The sequence below is a fragment of the Mesoplodon densirostris genome, chromosome 6 (assembly GCF_025265405.1).
Source record: "Mesoplodon densirostris isolate mMesDen1 chromosome 6, mMesDen1 primary haplotype, whole genome shotgun sequence".
Lineage (NCBI taxonomy): Eukaryota > Metazoa > Chordata > Mammalia > Artiodactyla > Ziphiidae > Mesoplodon > Mesoplodon densirostris.
This window is the reverse complement of record NC_082666.1, coordinates 115317782-115333757: the sequence shown is the minus strand read 5'-3', so window position 1 is coordinate 115333757 and position 15976 is coordinate 115317782. Positions and strand designations below refer to the sequence as shown.

General features: G+C 55.4%; 1 protein-coding gene across 3 annotated transcripts in view; it reads right to left on the bottom strand.

Moving 5' to 3' along the window:
• Positions 1–15976, bottom strand: part of SEMA4D (semaphorin 4D) — a 109102-nt gene continuing 93126 nt past the window's right edge. For all 3 annotated transcript variants that reach the window (XM_060101278.1, XM_060101280.1, XM_060101279.1), the window contains 10 exons: positions 13202–13295; positions 12445–12558; positions 11488–11636; positions 10269–10444; positions 10022–10178; positions 8799–9021; positions 7893–8008; positions 2489–2661; positions 2357–2400; positions 1–1486 (listed from right to left, as the gene is read on the bottom strand). In XM_060101278.1, the coding sequence (XP_059957261.1) occupies positions 558–1486; positions 2357–2400; positions 2489–2661; positions 7893–8008; positions 8799–9021; positions 10022–10178; positions 10269–10444; positions 11488–11636; positions 12445–12558; positions 13202–13295 (2175 nt within the window). In that variant the 3' untranslated portion in view covers positions 1–557. The remainder of the gene's footprint in view (positions 1487–2356; positions 2401–2488; positions 2662–7892; positions 8009–8798; positions 9022–10021; positions 10179–10268; positions 10445–11487; positions 11637–12444; positions 12559–13201; positions 13296–15976) is intronic.

Here is a 15976-nt window from a genome sequence, read left to right as displayed (position 1 = left end):
ATCTTAAGCAACATAAGCCATACCTTTACCCTAATATACAACAAAATCCAGAAGATGTACATCTTCCAAATATTAAAACATCTGCTTTAGTAATTTAAAAAATGAACGACCCAACACGCCAACATAATTAAAGCAAAAATCCTAAAAAGTAATTCTGTGGAAGAAAAGGTTCGTGCCAACCTGGACAACAAGCAATAAGTTACCAATCTGATAAACTAAAACGTCATTTCCAATCTGGAATTCAATTCTCTTTCAGTGGCTGCTACAAGGAGGGGACGCTCACGGCCCAACTCTTCCTTGGCCGGTGGCGGCCCGGCCGTCTTCCCGCCAGAGCGGCCTCGGGCGAGCCTGCAGGCATGACTCCAAGGGCCCCACCGACCAGCAGGCCGGCCGCGATGCTCGCCGTTTTCCGAAAGGACAAAGAGAAACCAAGTCACAAGCGCGACCCAAGAGAAAAGACACAGAAGACTGAGGTTCGCTGACCACGGCTACCTACGCAGCACTGGACGGGGGACTGAACTGGCAACACGAAGACCTCCCGGGGAGCAGCGGGCGCCTCAGTCCCCGTCTGCGTCCGAGTCGGCGAACTTCAGCTCGCACTTGACGTCGAATGGCCGGTCCCTGACCGGGAGCTCGTCGATCTTCTGCGAGTCCTCCCGGTCAGTGGGCAGCCTGCTGGCCATGGTGTCCTGTTCTGTCTCATAGCCGGTGTCCAGGGCCGGCTTGGGCTGCCCCCCGTTCTGCTGGGAGAAGCTGCCCTGCTCCACCAGCGTCTCCTTCACGCTCTGTTCGCAATCCGAGAAGTCCGACGTGGGCTGCTTCTTCCCGAGGAGCATGGCCGAGCGGAACTTCAGACACTGTCCGGGCAGGTAGCCCTTATAGCAGTTGTAGGTGAAAAGGCAGAGGAAGAGGACAAAGAAGAAGAGGAAGAGAAACATGAGGAGGCGGTTGTCACTGGTCTTGAGATACATTGTCTTCTCCGAGTGGACCTGGGGGACCGTGTCGATGACAATCTTTGGTTCACAGGACATGCTGGTGGGCCCCTCGGGGCTGGAGGGCAGGGCGATAGCACTGGGAGTGGTGACCTGCACGGCTGGGGTCTGGGCAAAGGAGCCTTGGGTGGGCCCCGCTGATGCTTTGGAGGTGATCCTACTCCCTTCTGTCCGTGTGACCGGCGAGGTGGAGGCCACTGGAGTTCGAGGGACCACCTTGACCTGCAGAACGTGCTTGGCCACCACCTGCAGCACTGTCTTGTTCTTGACCCTCTCCTCAGACAGGCACTGGTACACCCCACTGTCTCCTTCCGACAGGTTGAAGATGAGCAAGTTCTTCCTGCCCACCAGGCTGTACTTGGGGCTTTCGGCCTTGAGCACGCCATTCTGGAACTTCCACACCACCCGGGCCAGGTTGGACTTTTGGGAGCATTTGAGTTCTGCTGTGCCACCATGCTTGAAAAAATGCTGCAGGTAACTTTCTTTAATTTTATCTGGAACATCAAAATAAACGTGCACAGCATCAACAACCCTGCTCGATACTTCCTTCAAAACTAGGTTAACACGCACAAGAGGACACAAGAGTTTCACCCTGTGGAGCAACATGGAATCTTCCAGAACGGCAAGGAGATAAAGACATGCGTGACGGAAAAGCAAAGATTAAGACCCCAATGGCAGCCCTTGGGGACAAAGAAATTGAAGCCAACTCTGAGCAGAAGAAATCTTGTTTTGCACCCTGATTTCCCAGGAGAAAACTCCCCAGGCCGGGGAGGCTGGGAAGCGGTCAGCTGTGCCTTCTGGTGGCGGCGCTGAATCAAACAACGGGGCTTCTGCTAGCGGCCGCCGGGTGTGCTAGCCGTTCGGTGGGCCTTGGCACCCTCCTCCTAAACCTGTCTTAACTGATGACAGCTAGCGAGCGGGTTAGGGATGGGAGGGTAGGGGCCCAGGGCACGCCTGCCTTCAGGTGGGACATGCCTGACCTCCTGGCAGGGGTGGGATCCCCCGAGGGGAACGGGGACTAATCTCTCATGAGTTCCTCCCTCCTGTTCACAAGAGGTGTAGGTTTTGTTTAACGCGCCCCAAGCTAAGCAGAAGAGAGAGGATGCATCTCAAGCGCAGACGTCACAGTTTGGGATGGAGAGTGCCTTCCAGTAAACAAATACACTCTGCGTGGCTTCAACATCCTGCTCTGTGATAAAAGGGACAGAGAAACATCATGGGGTCTGCCACGAGATTACTTGACCTCTGTTCCGAGTAGAGAAAGAAAAACAAAATGTATGAAATGCCACACCAGCAAAGCATCATGAAATGGTGACGTGACCTGGCCGTCCCTGAAGAGAAGGCAGCGAGGAGGAGCAACTTACCGGGGCAGGCGGACGCATCCCCGCTCATTTCCTGAATCAACCCCCTGCAAGACAACCGGGCACAGGTTACACAGTGCACGCACTTGACGCCATGGGGCTGGGCGGAGCGCCTGCATGCAGGGGGGCCGGTACCTGCTGGGGCCGTCGGTCTGGTGCAGGGCGATGCAGGCGACCGTGGCGGGGCTCCAGGCGCAGTAGGGATCCCGGGCCAGCACGCAGTCCTCGCAGGTGCCGTGTTTTCCGCAGAAGGCCACGGGGGCCTGCACCACGCCCGAGTTGGAACCGGCATAGACAAACCTCCTGCCCTGTGGGTGGGAAACAGATGAGAACGGTGGGCACTGGGTGGGGGCGGCCCTCAACGCGCCCGGTGCTTGTCTAGCTCATGGGCAGTGATGACAAAGCATCGCCCCGAGCTTCTGGAGGAGGAAGTGGAACGAGGCCAGGTTAGATCCAAGACAGATCTGCAGCGTCGTGACAGACGGGTGGATTTTGGGCGGCATCCACGGGCTAACTCAGAGCATGCTGGGCCTTGGTCCAAATGCCTCCCCTCCCCCGTCCGAGCACCCACCCTCATCCTACCCACCAGCAGCGCATCTCTGCACCTCCTCTGCCCGCTCTGTGTGTAAGAAGACCCGCTAGCCTGACACTCCCGACTGCCCTCCCAGCCTCACCAGACCAGAGGCCAAAGGGCACAGCCTCCAAAGCCCGTCTCGTGCCTGCAACACGTGAGCACCAGCACACAGACGGCCCGTGTCAGTGTGGGAATCCAGCGGGGCCGCAGTGAACACAGGTGGAGAGTGAACAGAGCTCTAGTAAACAGAGTTCAACAAGTGAGGAGGTATTCGTTTCTCACGCATCTATGTTTACGAGAAATGAACGCGGCTGGGGAAATGGACAGCCACGCTCAGAAGCAGAGAGCAAAGCGGGCTCCTCCGTGTTCTGGAATGCTGGGCCTGGGACGTCTCCACCCGCAGGCTGATGCCGCCGGCGCCCGCGGCACTGGCAGGGAGCCGGGCGCACGGGCAGTTGGGGCAGGCTGATTTTCTCACGGAACTCAGCTAGAACGAGGGCTCCCCCAAGGAGTCCACCTGAAGCCCAGCAGCAGACCCAGGGCTGGCAATTCACATACGGCATTTTCTCTCTCCTTTGCTGATGAGCCTCGGTCTCACCCTGACGCTCTAGAAAGGTCGCTGATTAATGCCCAAAGATTCCCAAGTTGACACAGAGCTTACTTAGTATTTTAAACACAGATCTATCCTCTGAGGACATGTTCTGAATTAATTTCAGAGTCTGGCTGGAGTGCAAAGGCCCTGGCGTTGCCCCAGATCTCCTGGCCTGTGGTGCCTTGAAGGCCCAGGGGTCACAGACCCACTGTGTGTGAGCACAGCCGAGACAGGGCAGTCCCCTGTGCAACAGAGTCAAACTGTGATGGCAGGTGGCAAAGAGAATCAGGCCCAGTGCCGGCCTATCCATGTCGGCAGAGACCTGGGCAGATGAGGCCAGGTGAGCCCATAGTCGTAAGAAGGAATCAGGACGACACCCTGTATCACAGTTGGGATCACGTGGCTCAGAGGTGAGGAAAAATTTCCTGGGGAGACCGGCCAAGTGGGCAACTTCAGTGGGGTCCTACGTAGGGGCCCTGGAGAGGGCTCGGACGCTCATGCAGAGCGGAGCAGGTGGCCTGGGGAGCCCCACAGGACCCCTGCATCTTCCTCGCACCACAGCCTGCTCGGCTTCCAGCCCTCGCTCCCCAACAGGGCAGGGCCTCCCCGATTCCAACGAATGTGGACGGGAAGGGGACAGAAAAGTGGCTTGAGATCCCACGGCAGCAAGCGCTGCAGGCAAGGCCCACGGGTGGACATGCAAGTCAGTGGGCGAGAGGCAGCCGGGTGTCGGTGTAGCAAGGTCACCCACAAATAAGTGTCAGCCGCCGCGGGGGCTGAACACGGCCCCCGAGCTCTTCAACTCCTCCTTCCAGGAGCTGGGGCTTAGCTCCCCGCCCCCCAGGTGGACTGGATCCACGGACCACAGGGTGTGGGGACAACGTGGAAGGAGAAACCAAGTAACTCTGAGAAGTCATTGAATCCGTGTCTCCGAGACAGTGGTCAACTGTCAAACGCTCAACCCCGACTTCAACACGAGAAAAACATCAGATACGCCCAAACCGAGGGGTGTTCCACCAAACGCCCATCAGTTCTCTCCAGATGTGTGAAGGTCACCAAGATGAGGGCAAACGGAAGCCGTCAGACAGACACCGAGGGAGGCCACGGGGGGCCCTGGAGTCAAAAAGCAGGTCGTGGGAACGCGGGGATTGGGCGTGTGGAGGTGAGTGCAGGCGCTGCGCCAGCAGGCCTCCTCGGTTAGACAGGCGCGCTGGGGAAGGGCTGCAGGACCCCTGTACTATTCACCCCAGCTCTTCTGTGAGAGAAAACAAGATGGCCGGGTACCACCCGGCACCTGTGAGATCTGCTGAGCACGCACGTGCCCAGGTGCCCTCCTGCTGGCCCCCTTGCGGGTCCCCACCCTCTGGGTGGCCGTGCCCTCAGCTGCAGCACCGGGCTCTCTCAGTCACATCTCGGTCTCTGTGTACACAGGTGGGTGATCGTGGGTGGACATGGCCAGAGCTGGAGGAGCTCCCACCTTTGCTGTACAGGTGGCACCTCACCATCAAAGAGCGTCCCTGGGAAAACCACACTCAGCCTGCTCCATGGGCCCAGAGCATGCCTGCCATGTACGCACAAGAGGCTGGAGAACACGGCTGTTCATGCGGCAGGGGGAGAGACAACCCAAGTGTCCACCAGTGGGTGAATAAACCAGACGTGGTGGGTGCATGGGATGGAATACTATTCAGGCCTGAAAAGCAAGGGTGAACATGGATGAACCTTTAAGACATCATGCTGAGTGAAATAAGCTACTCACAAAAGGACAAATGTTGTAGGATTCCACTTATATCAACACGAGGTTCTTAGAGCAGTCAAACACACACAGACGGGAAGGAGAATGGTGGGTGCCAGGGGCTGGGGAATGGGAGAGAGGGGGGAGTCAGTGTCTAATGGGTCTGGGGTTTCAGTTTTGTAAGATGAAGAAGTTCTGGAGATGGGTGGGGATGAGGGTTGCACTATGTGAATGCACTTAATGGTGCTCAAGTGTACACTCAAAAATAATGAACGTGGTACAATTTATATGATGTACACTTACCACAATAAAAACAAAAAACAAATGCACTTGTCAGGGGAGGGCAGGTAGTGACAAGGGACCCCCCTCCCTGGCAGCCCTACCTGTGCTCCCCCAGCCCTGTGGCAGCTGCTCGTCAGTTTCCTGCAACGAGAGCCAGGCATGATCGACCCAGAAGAGGCTGCGGGTGGGGAATGGGGATGGGGGAGCAGGTGTCTTTTTACCCCGAACAGCCGCTGCCTGCTGCCACGGCAGCACGGACAGCACTCTGAAGCCACCCTAGCCTCCCACTAGCCCAGGAGAAGGTGTGGGACCCCATGGGCAGCGAGCCGCATCCCAGCACAGTGGAGTCTCCTGTGGGAACAGGCAATTCACTGCCCGGGGTGCCAGGCTCCCTGCATGGCTAGCCCCCGGCCACATGACCAATCCTGACCTCAGGCAGGTGAGCACAGGACTGACCTGCCGGACCTCCCACAGGTGGTCCTGCCCCCTCCCTCCCTTCTCCTTCCCCCATCCCTCCCATGGGATTAGCACCCACACGCCCTGGAAGACTTGGGTTCGGGATGGAAGGGCCAGCTGGGTCTGTGAATGATGTCGTGGGGCAAAGCCGAGCTCTGTTCTCATCACACGTCTGCACTGGGGGCCTGGCCTTGGTTCTGATGAGTACTAGACCATCTGGAGGCTTTGAGGGTGCTTGCCCCAGCCGGGCTGAAGCACCTGAGCAACGTGGCAATGGTCAGAAGGGCTCCTAGGCTTCCCTGTTTCAACAACGATGCAGGTGGGCCCAGGGGAAAGGGGGCCCAAAGCACCCACCCGAGAGGTACAGATGTCTGGTAGCCTAACCCCATTAGGCTATTTCGTCTTCCTTCCCGTTTAGAACTGGAGCGAGAAAACACACACTGCGGCGGCCAAGAGGGGAGGTGACCCTGCTACGGGAGTCTGAAAACCAGATCCAACTCCTCAAGCTCATGACGATAGGGAGAGGACGAAAGACCGTGTGTGGAGTTTGAAAATACGCGCCTGACCGAGAGGTTGCCTTCTTTTCTTTCTCACCTGGCTATCGGGACCCCCTTCCTACTGCCCACAGCCCAGGGAGGAGTGAGCCTGGGCCCCACGAGCCGGGTGGAGGCCCCAGCCCAGAGCCAGGGCAGGGAGGATGCCCTGAAGGGCTGGAGGAACAGCCTCTTTCCAGCGTGAAGAGAGGATGGCCCAGGAGCGTCCCGGGTCAAAAGGGAAAATCTCAGCAACAGGGCGACGCCATACGGAGCAAGGACAGCCTGGCTTGGTGCTCCCAAGCAAGGCTTTACAAACAGGGTGCAGGTGGAAGCGGCCAAGCGATGGGTGGGCCTGCAGTGGAGGGGAACTCGATGCATGGCCAGGCTACCAATTTCTGATGCTGATTAGAGCCTGTCGGCCCAGGGTTCACAGCATGCGGAGTCACAGGGCAGGTCCGGGACAGTCCCAGGGGCTGCCGTCCCTCACCGTATAGATGAGGAAACCGAGGCAGGACTGGCCCACCCAGGTTCACAGTCACGCACCTGGAGCCAGGACGTGGACGAGGTCACCCGGTGCCCGGCCTGAGCTCTGCTCTTCACTCCCCACCCCGGCTGTAAATCGGGCGGCACACTTCCCAAAAGCCACTTTGGATGTACAGCAGGGGACAGCCTGTGGACCACAGGGCAAATCCAGCCCGCTGGCTGTTTCTATACAGCCCATCAACTAAGAGTGGGTCTCACATTTTCAAACGGTTGAAGAAAAATCAAAATAATAATATTTTGTGACATATGAAAATTCCACGCACTGCAAAGCTCAGTGCCTGTACATGAGGCTTTGGTAGGTCATAACAGGGCTCACTTGCTTCCGGACTGCCCACGGCTGCTCTCAAACTGCAACAGCACGGGCATCAGAGCCTCCAACATTCACTCTTGGCCCTTTACAGACAAAGTGGGCCGGCCCTGGTGAAAGAGGCAGCGCCTCATGAAACGGGGCTTTACAGACACGGCGCGTCGTTACTCAGAGGACGCTTTTCTGTGCAGATGAGGAAGCTGCACGGAGGGCACCCCCACTGACTGGGTCTTAACCCTCACCAAGTTCCGGCACAAGAAGTGTTTTCACAGGCCAGTGAGCCCCCCGATGGCATTGTACATTGGTCCCAACAACTCAGTGAGGTTCTGCAGCTTTTAGGACACGGTTTGCCTTCCCTCCACCCCATACCCCACAGCTCATGGAAGAACTTTCCATAAGAGCCTGAAGGTCAGCTCCTCTAGGCCAGATGGACGACGGGGCCTGCCTGGCCCAGCCCGGCCCAGCCTATGGTCACCGAGACGTGGGGCCATCCAGCCGGCCAACCCAGTCACTTTACCTTCTTGGAGGACAGCAGCAGGGTCTGGACAGGCTCGAAGTCCTGGAAGAGCTGTGTCTCCTCGATGATGTGGATGTTGTTCTCAAGGCTGATGGCTTTGTGCAGGGCGCCCCGGTCTGCAAGGTCAAAGCTGCAGGTTACTTACTCCCCAGGGGGAGAGGACGGTGCTGGCACCGTCAGCCACGCAGCCAACGGTCACTCTTCTGCCTCCCATTCCTTCCCCCAGTAGGAGGCTTAGAAACAGATGTTTTTGCATCAGACACAGAAAAGGAAAAGCCATCAGCAAAATAAACAACCGGACTGACATGGGTCATCCCATTTTTATCTGAAAAATAAACAGCCCTTTGTTGACTTCAGTACCCCTCATCAGAGTACTGGACACCGTGTCCTCCAAACAAACGTGACGTGGTTCTTGGGCTGCACTGGCCTCTGAGGGTGCCATCCTTGTGCCAGGAGCCCCAGGTAGGGGAGGCTGGTGGCTGGGCAGCACCCAGAGCTGACCACAGAGCCCGCCAGCTGCTGCTGTGCCTGGCTGCCAAGACTGTTCCAGAAGACTTGTGTCAGAGTCTACGGACCACCAGGAAAGGTGTGTCTCCCACGGCAGGTCAGGACAGGTGTCAGGCAGGGAGGCAGGACGTGCCCGTGTGCCGGCTCTCACCAGCCTCGCTTCGCACTGCCCAGACCTACCACACCGGAATTTCTAGATCTGGGCCAGGACTCGCATTTTTAACCAGCGCCCCAGGTGTTCTGATGGTCACAGAGATCTGAAGCCACCCGGGTGTGGTGACTTCTCAGAAACCCTTCCGTGCCGTAACAAACCACTCAGGCATCTGGGGGAGATGCTGGCTCCAGGCAGCAGAAATGAGCTGGACTCACCCATGTTCTTACCCAGGGCCCGGGACCCACCTGTGGTGACGAACATGACATCATGGACCGTCCCGTCCAGGGCCCGGGTCCTGTCCACCACGATCTGCGTGTAGTTCACGTCACTCTTGATCAGCCGGGGCCTGTTGTCTATCGGGGTCACGGAGTCATCCATCAGAGGGTGGTCTTTGACAAACTGCAGAGTCTTGTCTGGGAGGTTGAGGGAGCTGGAGAAGTTGGCCGCACGCGCCTCCCGGTTGATGCACTGAAGGGAACAGACCACCCGTTACCGCGGGGTGCACGGGCACGTGGCGCGCGCTCCGCACAAGAGGGGAGGCTTCCCCGAGGTGAAGAACTTAGGACTACATGGTGGATTTCTCGAAAAAGTGGAAACGCTGAGGTGACCTTTCCTCAGGAATCTGAAGACACAGTTATAAAGCAGGAAGGAAATGCAACTGTCTTTCTGTCCACAAGACACAAGTGTGTCTCGTGATACATAGTCAATGAAGTAATTTTCATCCATTCATAAATGAAAGAAGCATATCACACTTTTGAAATTGAAAAATACACACTTAGCATTCCACAGCTCTCCCAGAAGAGAAGCCTCTAAAAGTGGCTAAAAATAGTCCAATTCTAAAAATAAATAGCATAAAGGTCAAGAGCGCAAAGGATTCTTTTTCGTGTCCTAGTTCTTGATGTGCGTAAACCAAGATTCACAACCACAGGTGAACACCTTTTGCTTAGAGATACGCATGAAAGGAACTGACCTGTGTTAGCAGAGACGTACCCCCGAGAGGGGGACCATCCTGGGGGAGTGAGCTCCAAGCACCAGGCCACTCTCCCAGGTCACAACCCCACCCATGGGCCATGTACACGGCCCAGCTCACCAGTCACATAATAAATGGATGCAGCCGCATCAGCCTAGACACCCACACTGATTTCTACATAAAATTCACTACTCTTAGGAGAAAGAAAAATGTGACTCATATTAACAAATGCAGAGTATCGCTCATCCCTTTGCCAAGAAATCGTGTGTTTCTCTGCAAGAAACAGAAAATGAAAAAGCTCTAATTTTATTACGCAATGTTAATCCCACAGAACAGTTGGGCCAGCCAGAAGAGCTTTCTTGTTCGGGCAGTTTGTAGCCACAGCTGTTACACAACACACCGATGAGAAAAAACCAGGAAGAGGAGAGCGTGCCCGCGGCCCTACCCAGTCCCGGGTGGGCGCCCGCTCCCCGTGGAGAGAGAGCCTGGTCCACTCACCGCCCCGGGCCGCGGGGTGGGCACGGCCCCGTTGTAGCGCACCCACTTGGTGTGCGACTGCTCCACCGTGGCGCTCTGCATGTACTTCCCACGGGAGAAGACCGCCTCGGCTGTGGACAGGTTGTAGGCGCACACGGCCGACAGCCCCACATTGTTCCTGGGGAGGAAAGGGCAACGTGACTGCCCTGAAGTGGGGGGTGCAGCGAAAACACCCCCAACCCACCCACCCACCCACCCGGGCACTCACAGCTGTGGGGTGAAGACCCCATAGAACATGGGCTCCTTCAGGCCGGGAGACCTGAGGACAAAGACGTCTCGCAGCACGTTGAAGACGAGGTTGCTGTCCGGCCGGGAGCAGATCAGCCTGGCCTTCAGGAAGGAGGTCCACTTCTTCTGTAAGGTCCTCAGGCCGCCCTGGTCCCCCTGTAACCCCAAAGACACACGTGGTACGAGGAGGGCAGACTTCCCCCGTGAGCAGGTGATAAGTGATGTACTTGGGCCCAGAGCAGCTCTGCCTGAATGAAAGGAAGCCAAGGCTGAAAAGGAAAGCCGGCTGCAGACGACTAGTGACGCCAGCAACTCCCTTCATGTCAGCTCGGGTCATCGATTGAAGCGCAAAACCAAACCAACAAAGCCCTCTCGACGAGCAGGCTCCCAACTGCAGCTAGAACAACCGTTCGACTCTGCCCACACTCTGTGTCACGCAGCAGACCCCCGCCATCCTTGCACATGTTCACTGCTTTGGCCCTTTGGCTTATGTGCATATCCAGACTCACGACCCGTCCGTGAGTGACTGGCAGAGCCAGGGGCTAGTGCATGCACAGGCTCCCCAATCCGTCTCAGGCCAATGTGTATAAGTGTGGTCTCCCCCAAAAGGCGCTCCTTGTGGGAGATCAAATTTTCACTCCCTTCCAGCCCCCAAGTTATCTGCTGAGGTGCTCTGGTCCTGCCAGGTTCTCCAAAACACTTTTTTAGTGAACTGACCACCAAGCAGCAATCGTGAAACACCCCTGACATGACTCGGTCTGGAGAGAAATACTGAAACTCTTACACCTGGATGCAGAAGAACGTGAAATCGACGTACCCTCACTTATTCTGGACACAGTGAAAACGCACCCCTCCCCATCTTTACGTTGGAATGGAAAAACCCCAATTCCAACAGAATTTGGTTAACACGGTACAGCAAAACTAACTTTTTATAAACTGGGGGAGGTTTGAGGGAGGTGGGTTAACAGCAGAGCCCTGAGGACAGTCATTGTCACACACGGGGCAGGTGCTCCTGCGGTCTCCAGAGAGGTCCGCAGGGAGGACAGGGGTCTGAGCCCTCGGCCCGTCCGCACTGACATCTGTAGCGTGGAAGAAAATAAAGTGGTCGGGAAATGGACATCTCGCAGGAAGTGTGGAGCCTGGGCGACACGCTCTCACTGAGGGCTGGGACCAAAGAGAAGGGGTGGGGCTGGGCTCACCTTGCAGACCCTCGCTACCCTTGGGATCATCAGCTTGAAGACGAACTCGTACTCCACAGACACCTCCGTGAAGAAGAAGTAGACCTTGTCGTCCCCGTCGTCCCCGCCCTCCGGGCTCTCTATCACGTCAGCAAACACGAAGCTGGGCTCTGCAGGGAACAGACGCTCTGGTTATGCCTGTGCACACCGAGGGCCCGGGCACCCCCTATCGAGGATGTGGGAGGGTGCCCATGCCACACCCCAAACAAACGCCAGGGCCCGGGAATGATGACGGTGCCCATCTTGCCCTCCTTGGCCTAAGGAGATGCCCGGGATGGGGGTTCTGCAGCACAGCCTCTCGGTCCAGCCCAACAACTGAGGGCTGGGCCTCCCAACTGGCAGGCAGCCTGGGGCCCCAGGGAGCTAGATCCCACCATAGCCTGGAGACCCACCAGAAGATATGCATTTGCCAGTTTAATAAACAGCATGTGCCTAAAAGAGACAAACTGCTGACCACCAGATCCAGGTGCCCCAAGGCTCTGGCTGGCTGGCCGATGCCCACGAGAAAAGTCCCCTGTGAGCATCTGCGAGCCATCTGGACCGTGAATCCAACATGGACACATGATGTCCAGAGATTATGGTATAATATCACGTGCTGATGTAACGAGCCTGAGCTCGGCATTCTGAGCCTCCCAGATCCGTTTTCAAGAAGGGATAAAGGCAGGCTTGAAAGAGCGCTCTCTTAGCAGAGGAGAAAGCAAAGAAGCCCGTGGATGCTGGCTGTGGAGCCCCCAGCAGTTCCAGAAGCGCCCCTACTGCACTGGGGCTGACACGAGCCCCGGGACACAGGAGGGTGAGCCACGGATGCCCTCCTGTGAGGCTGGGAGACGGCAAAAGGAGAACTGGAGCGAGGGCTCTGCCGGCGAGGAAGCCACCCCGAGCAGAAACACACCTTCCATGATGCCACCTGCTTCTTACCGTTAAGCCAAGGAATCGCATACTCCGTTCTCAGAGGACTGTGGGAAGAATTTCGGGAGATGATGGGTTCGCTTCCCAAGAAGTTATATGACGTCCCAGAATAAAGCTCTCCATCTTCAGGCAGAAAGAGGAAAAGGGAATCAACACCAGTGCCGGGGACAGATGCTCAGCACCACATTCTCCTCCCAAGCTAACGCAAGTCCTCCCAGGAAGCGGAGAGACTATCGCCCTGCTTCTGGGCGCGTGTTTCTGCTTCCTGAGTCTTCTGTTTTGTTTCTTTGACGTGGGTAATTTTAGGCTCCATGCTAAACTGTTAGGGGCAATAAGTAACGCAAGTAACTCCTGCCTCCAGTAAAGTAACAAACACAACAGTGGGTGCACACAAGGCTCCTGGCCTGCTCGCCTTGGGTGTACAAGGCCGTTCCAAGGCAGGTCATGGCTCAGTCACAAACGTCCCTCAAACAGGAGCATTAACTCAATGTGACCGAGTAATGCAGATGATTTGCACAAATGACAGATATAAGATGATCTCTTCCTACAAATCTAACCTGAGGACTGTGTAGGTGGCTGGTTATCCTACTGAACAATGAATTCGAAAGCTTGTACCAGCGGGTCTGTGGAGAGGCTCCCGTACCTTCTGTGAGGATACTGAATATGGGCACGAAGCAGAGGGAGACCCCTGTGGAGGAGGAGGATCGGGACCTCCTGGGGGTCCAGCAGAGCTAAGCCAGGGACAGACCCTGAGAGCAGGACTCACCAACCATGACGGACGTGTAGCTTTGTGCTGGGTCGAAGGGACACCTTCCTTTGCCGTCTTCATTTTTGCCCAGAAATTTAAAGGATGTTAAGTTCTATAATTGAATGAAAAGAAAGAGTACCATAAAATGTCTGAACTTCTGTAGTCATAATACATCTTTGTGGGACCATTTAATTTACAGACTCACTCTTCTGGGGGGACAGAGAGAGCACATGCATGGTCTACCCCCTGGTCCCAGGTCTGGACGCTGGTGCCCTGGCACCCTCTGACACCCTCGAGAGCGCCTCCAGATCTTGGAGCCTCAGTTGACTCTCCTATAGGACGGAGACCGCAATGCCGATGGCTCTAGGGTCGTAGAACAGCCAGGGAGAACCAAACACAGGATGTGCTCCGGAAGGGACTGGAAGGCCACGTGCAGAACTTTAATATCAACAAAGACGCCTTCAAAGCAGCGGGGGACCAGGCTATCCAATAAACAGATAACAGGAAGAAAGGAGCAGAATTTCTACCTCATTGCACCCATCGAAACACACTCCAGGTGGATCGAAGATTTAAATATTAAAAACGGAACCGTGCTGCACTAACAGAAAGTATGGGTGACAATTTCAGTCTTGGGATAATCTCTCCTCACCTGACAAGACAGCCCAAAGCCAAGTAAGGGAAAAAATAGACAGATCCAGTACACAAGGCACTGGGAAGCGTTTGTCCACAGAAGAATGAGACAGAGATCGACAGTGACCAAGTGGGGGAAATGCCTGCACAATGACAGAGGAGGCATTTCCATCCCTGAATATACAAGAAGCTTGTACAAATGAGTAATAAAGCATTTCCAGGAGGAAAACGGTCAAAGCATAGCAAGTTAGAGAAGAAGAAAACTATCCGGCAGCACAGATAAGAAAGGATGCCTGAGCTGCCAGCAAGCCAGGAAGCACAAGGCAATGAAAGTGCGGTACCATCTTCCACCTGAAAGCCTGGGGAAGCTTAAGAAGATGGACCCCCCAACTGCGATGGGTGGATGGGCAGCCCTGCCGTCTGTCAGAGCGAGGGAAACGTGTCACAGACACAGCAGAGGGGGCTCAGGGGCATGGGAAAAGATGCCGTTACATTTCTAACAGGCTGGTGGAAACAATATACAGACTCTTCACCTCTTAGGTTAGGAGGTGCGAACTGGGGTGACAGTGCACCCCACTTGATGTGATGCACTGACTGCATTTCAAGAGGATGTTTGGGGAAATCTGAACAGGGACTGGAGGTCAGATGACATTAGAGAATTACTGTATATCTCCTTAGATATAATGACAAACCCGGCCTTATGGTAGGAAGATGTCATTATTCTGAGGCATGTGACGGCATCTAGGGGTCATGGGTGTGCTCACACCTGTGCACACATACGGACGCTCCCAACCATGCAATCTGTGGGGTTAGAACACATGTGTGTGATCAACTTTTCTGTCGGCTTGAACTTTTTTTTAAATATTGGGAAAAAATATAGGTCTAGATTTAAATGAAACATATGATTCCCTTACCTCAACAACTGACATGCCTATGGAATTTAAGTTTAAATTCCATACCTTAAGCTTCTAGCTAGAGTTTAGCCAGGAAATCCTTTCACGTGCAAAATGTTTCTAATACGACTAATGTGACCTAAGGAAAAAGAAACTAAGTCTGTCTGAGGACTGAAGATCTCAACACCTAGATGCACCCCCTACCCCGATCCCAACCTCTGTGGCCAGAGTCTGTGGACACAGACAGCCAGGCAGACCCACCCTATGTATGGACCCCACCCCAGGGGTCTGTGTGCGGATACAAGGTTTTCGAAGCAGGTCCTTACTTCGCCCATACTTTGTCCCGTCATGTATCTCCGACTCAAGCTTGGAAAACATTTTTTTTTTTTTTTTTTTTTTTTTGCGGTACGCGGGCCTCTCACTGTTGTGGCCTCTCCCATTGCGGAGCACAGGCTCCGGACGTGCAGGCTCAGCGGCCGTGGCTCACGGGCCCAGCCGCTCTGCGTCATGTGGGATCTTCCCGGACCGGGGCACGAACCCGTGTCCCCTGCATCGGCAGGCGGACTCCCAACCACTGCGCCACCAGGGAAGCCCGGAAAACATTTTTTTAATTCCAATGAATTTGGGGTTCTAGCAAACCAAGCTTCCACTTTAGCATACTTCACACTTGACAGTTACTCACTAAATAGGGACAAACACTAGAAACTGTGCTTCATTATCGATCCTCAAGGGCATTTAAAACACTCCTCCCTCTTTGTGGTTGTTATAAATGGCTCATCAGATTATCTGAATAAAAAGAGTATCTCCCAGAGAGATGCTGCTGTCTAATCCGCTCTCTCCTTCCGGCTACCCGTCAGCAAGGGAATCAGGAGTGGTGGGAGGGTGGTGTAAGAGTGAGGGCCCCTCTCCAAAGGACCCTACTGACAACTGACGAGGCTCAAGGAGAGTCAAGGACATGATGCAGGTGACGGAGAGATGGGTCCCGCTTCTATAACCGCTCAGCAAACTGGCACTGTATTGTCACTACTCAGAGGGAAGAATTCCAGAACTGCCTATCAGTGGGCAACTTGTACCCCAACAGCCAACACTGAAGGTGGTGCCCCAAGACCAGAGCAGCAGACACCGTCCTTGTCAGCCCGGGCTGCCATGACGACCACAGACAAGGGTCGGGGGAGCTGCAACCACACATGTTCCCGCCTCATGGTTCTGGGGGCTGGAAGTCCTAGATCTGGGTGCCAGCATGGCTGGTTCCTGGTGAGAAACCTCTTCC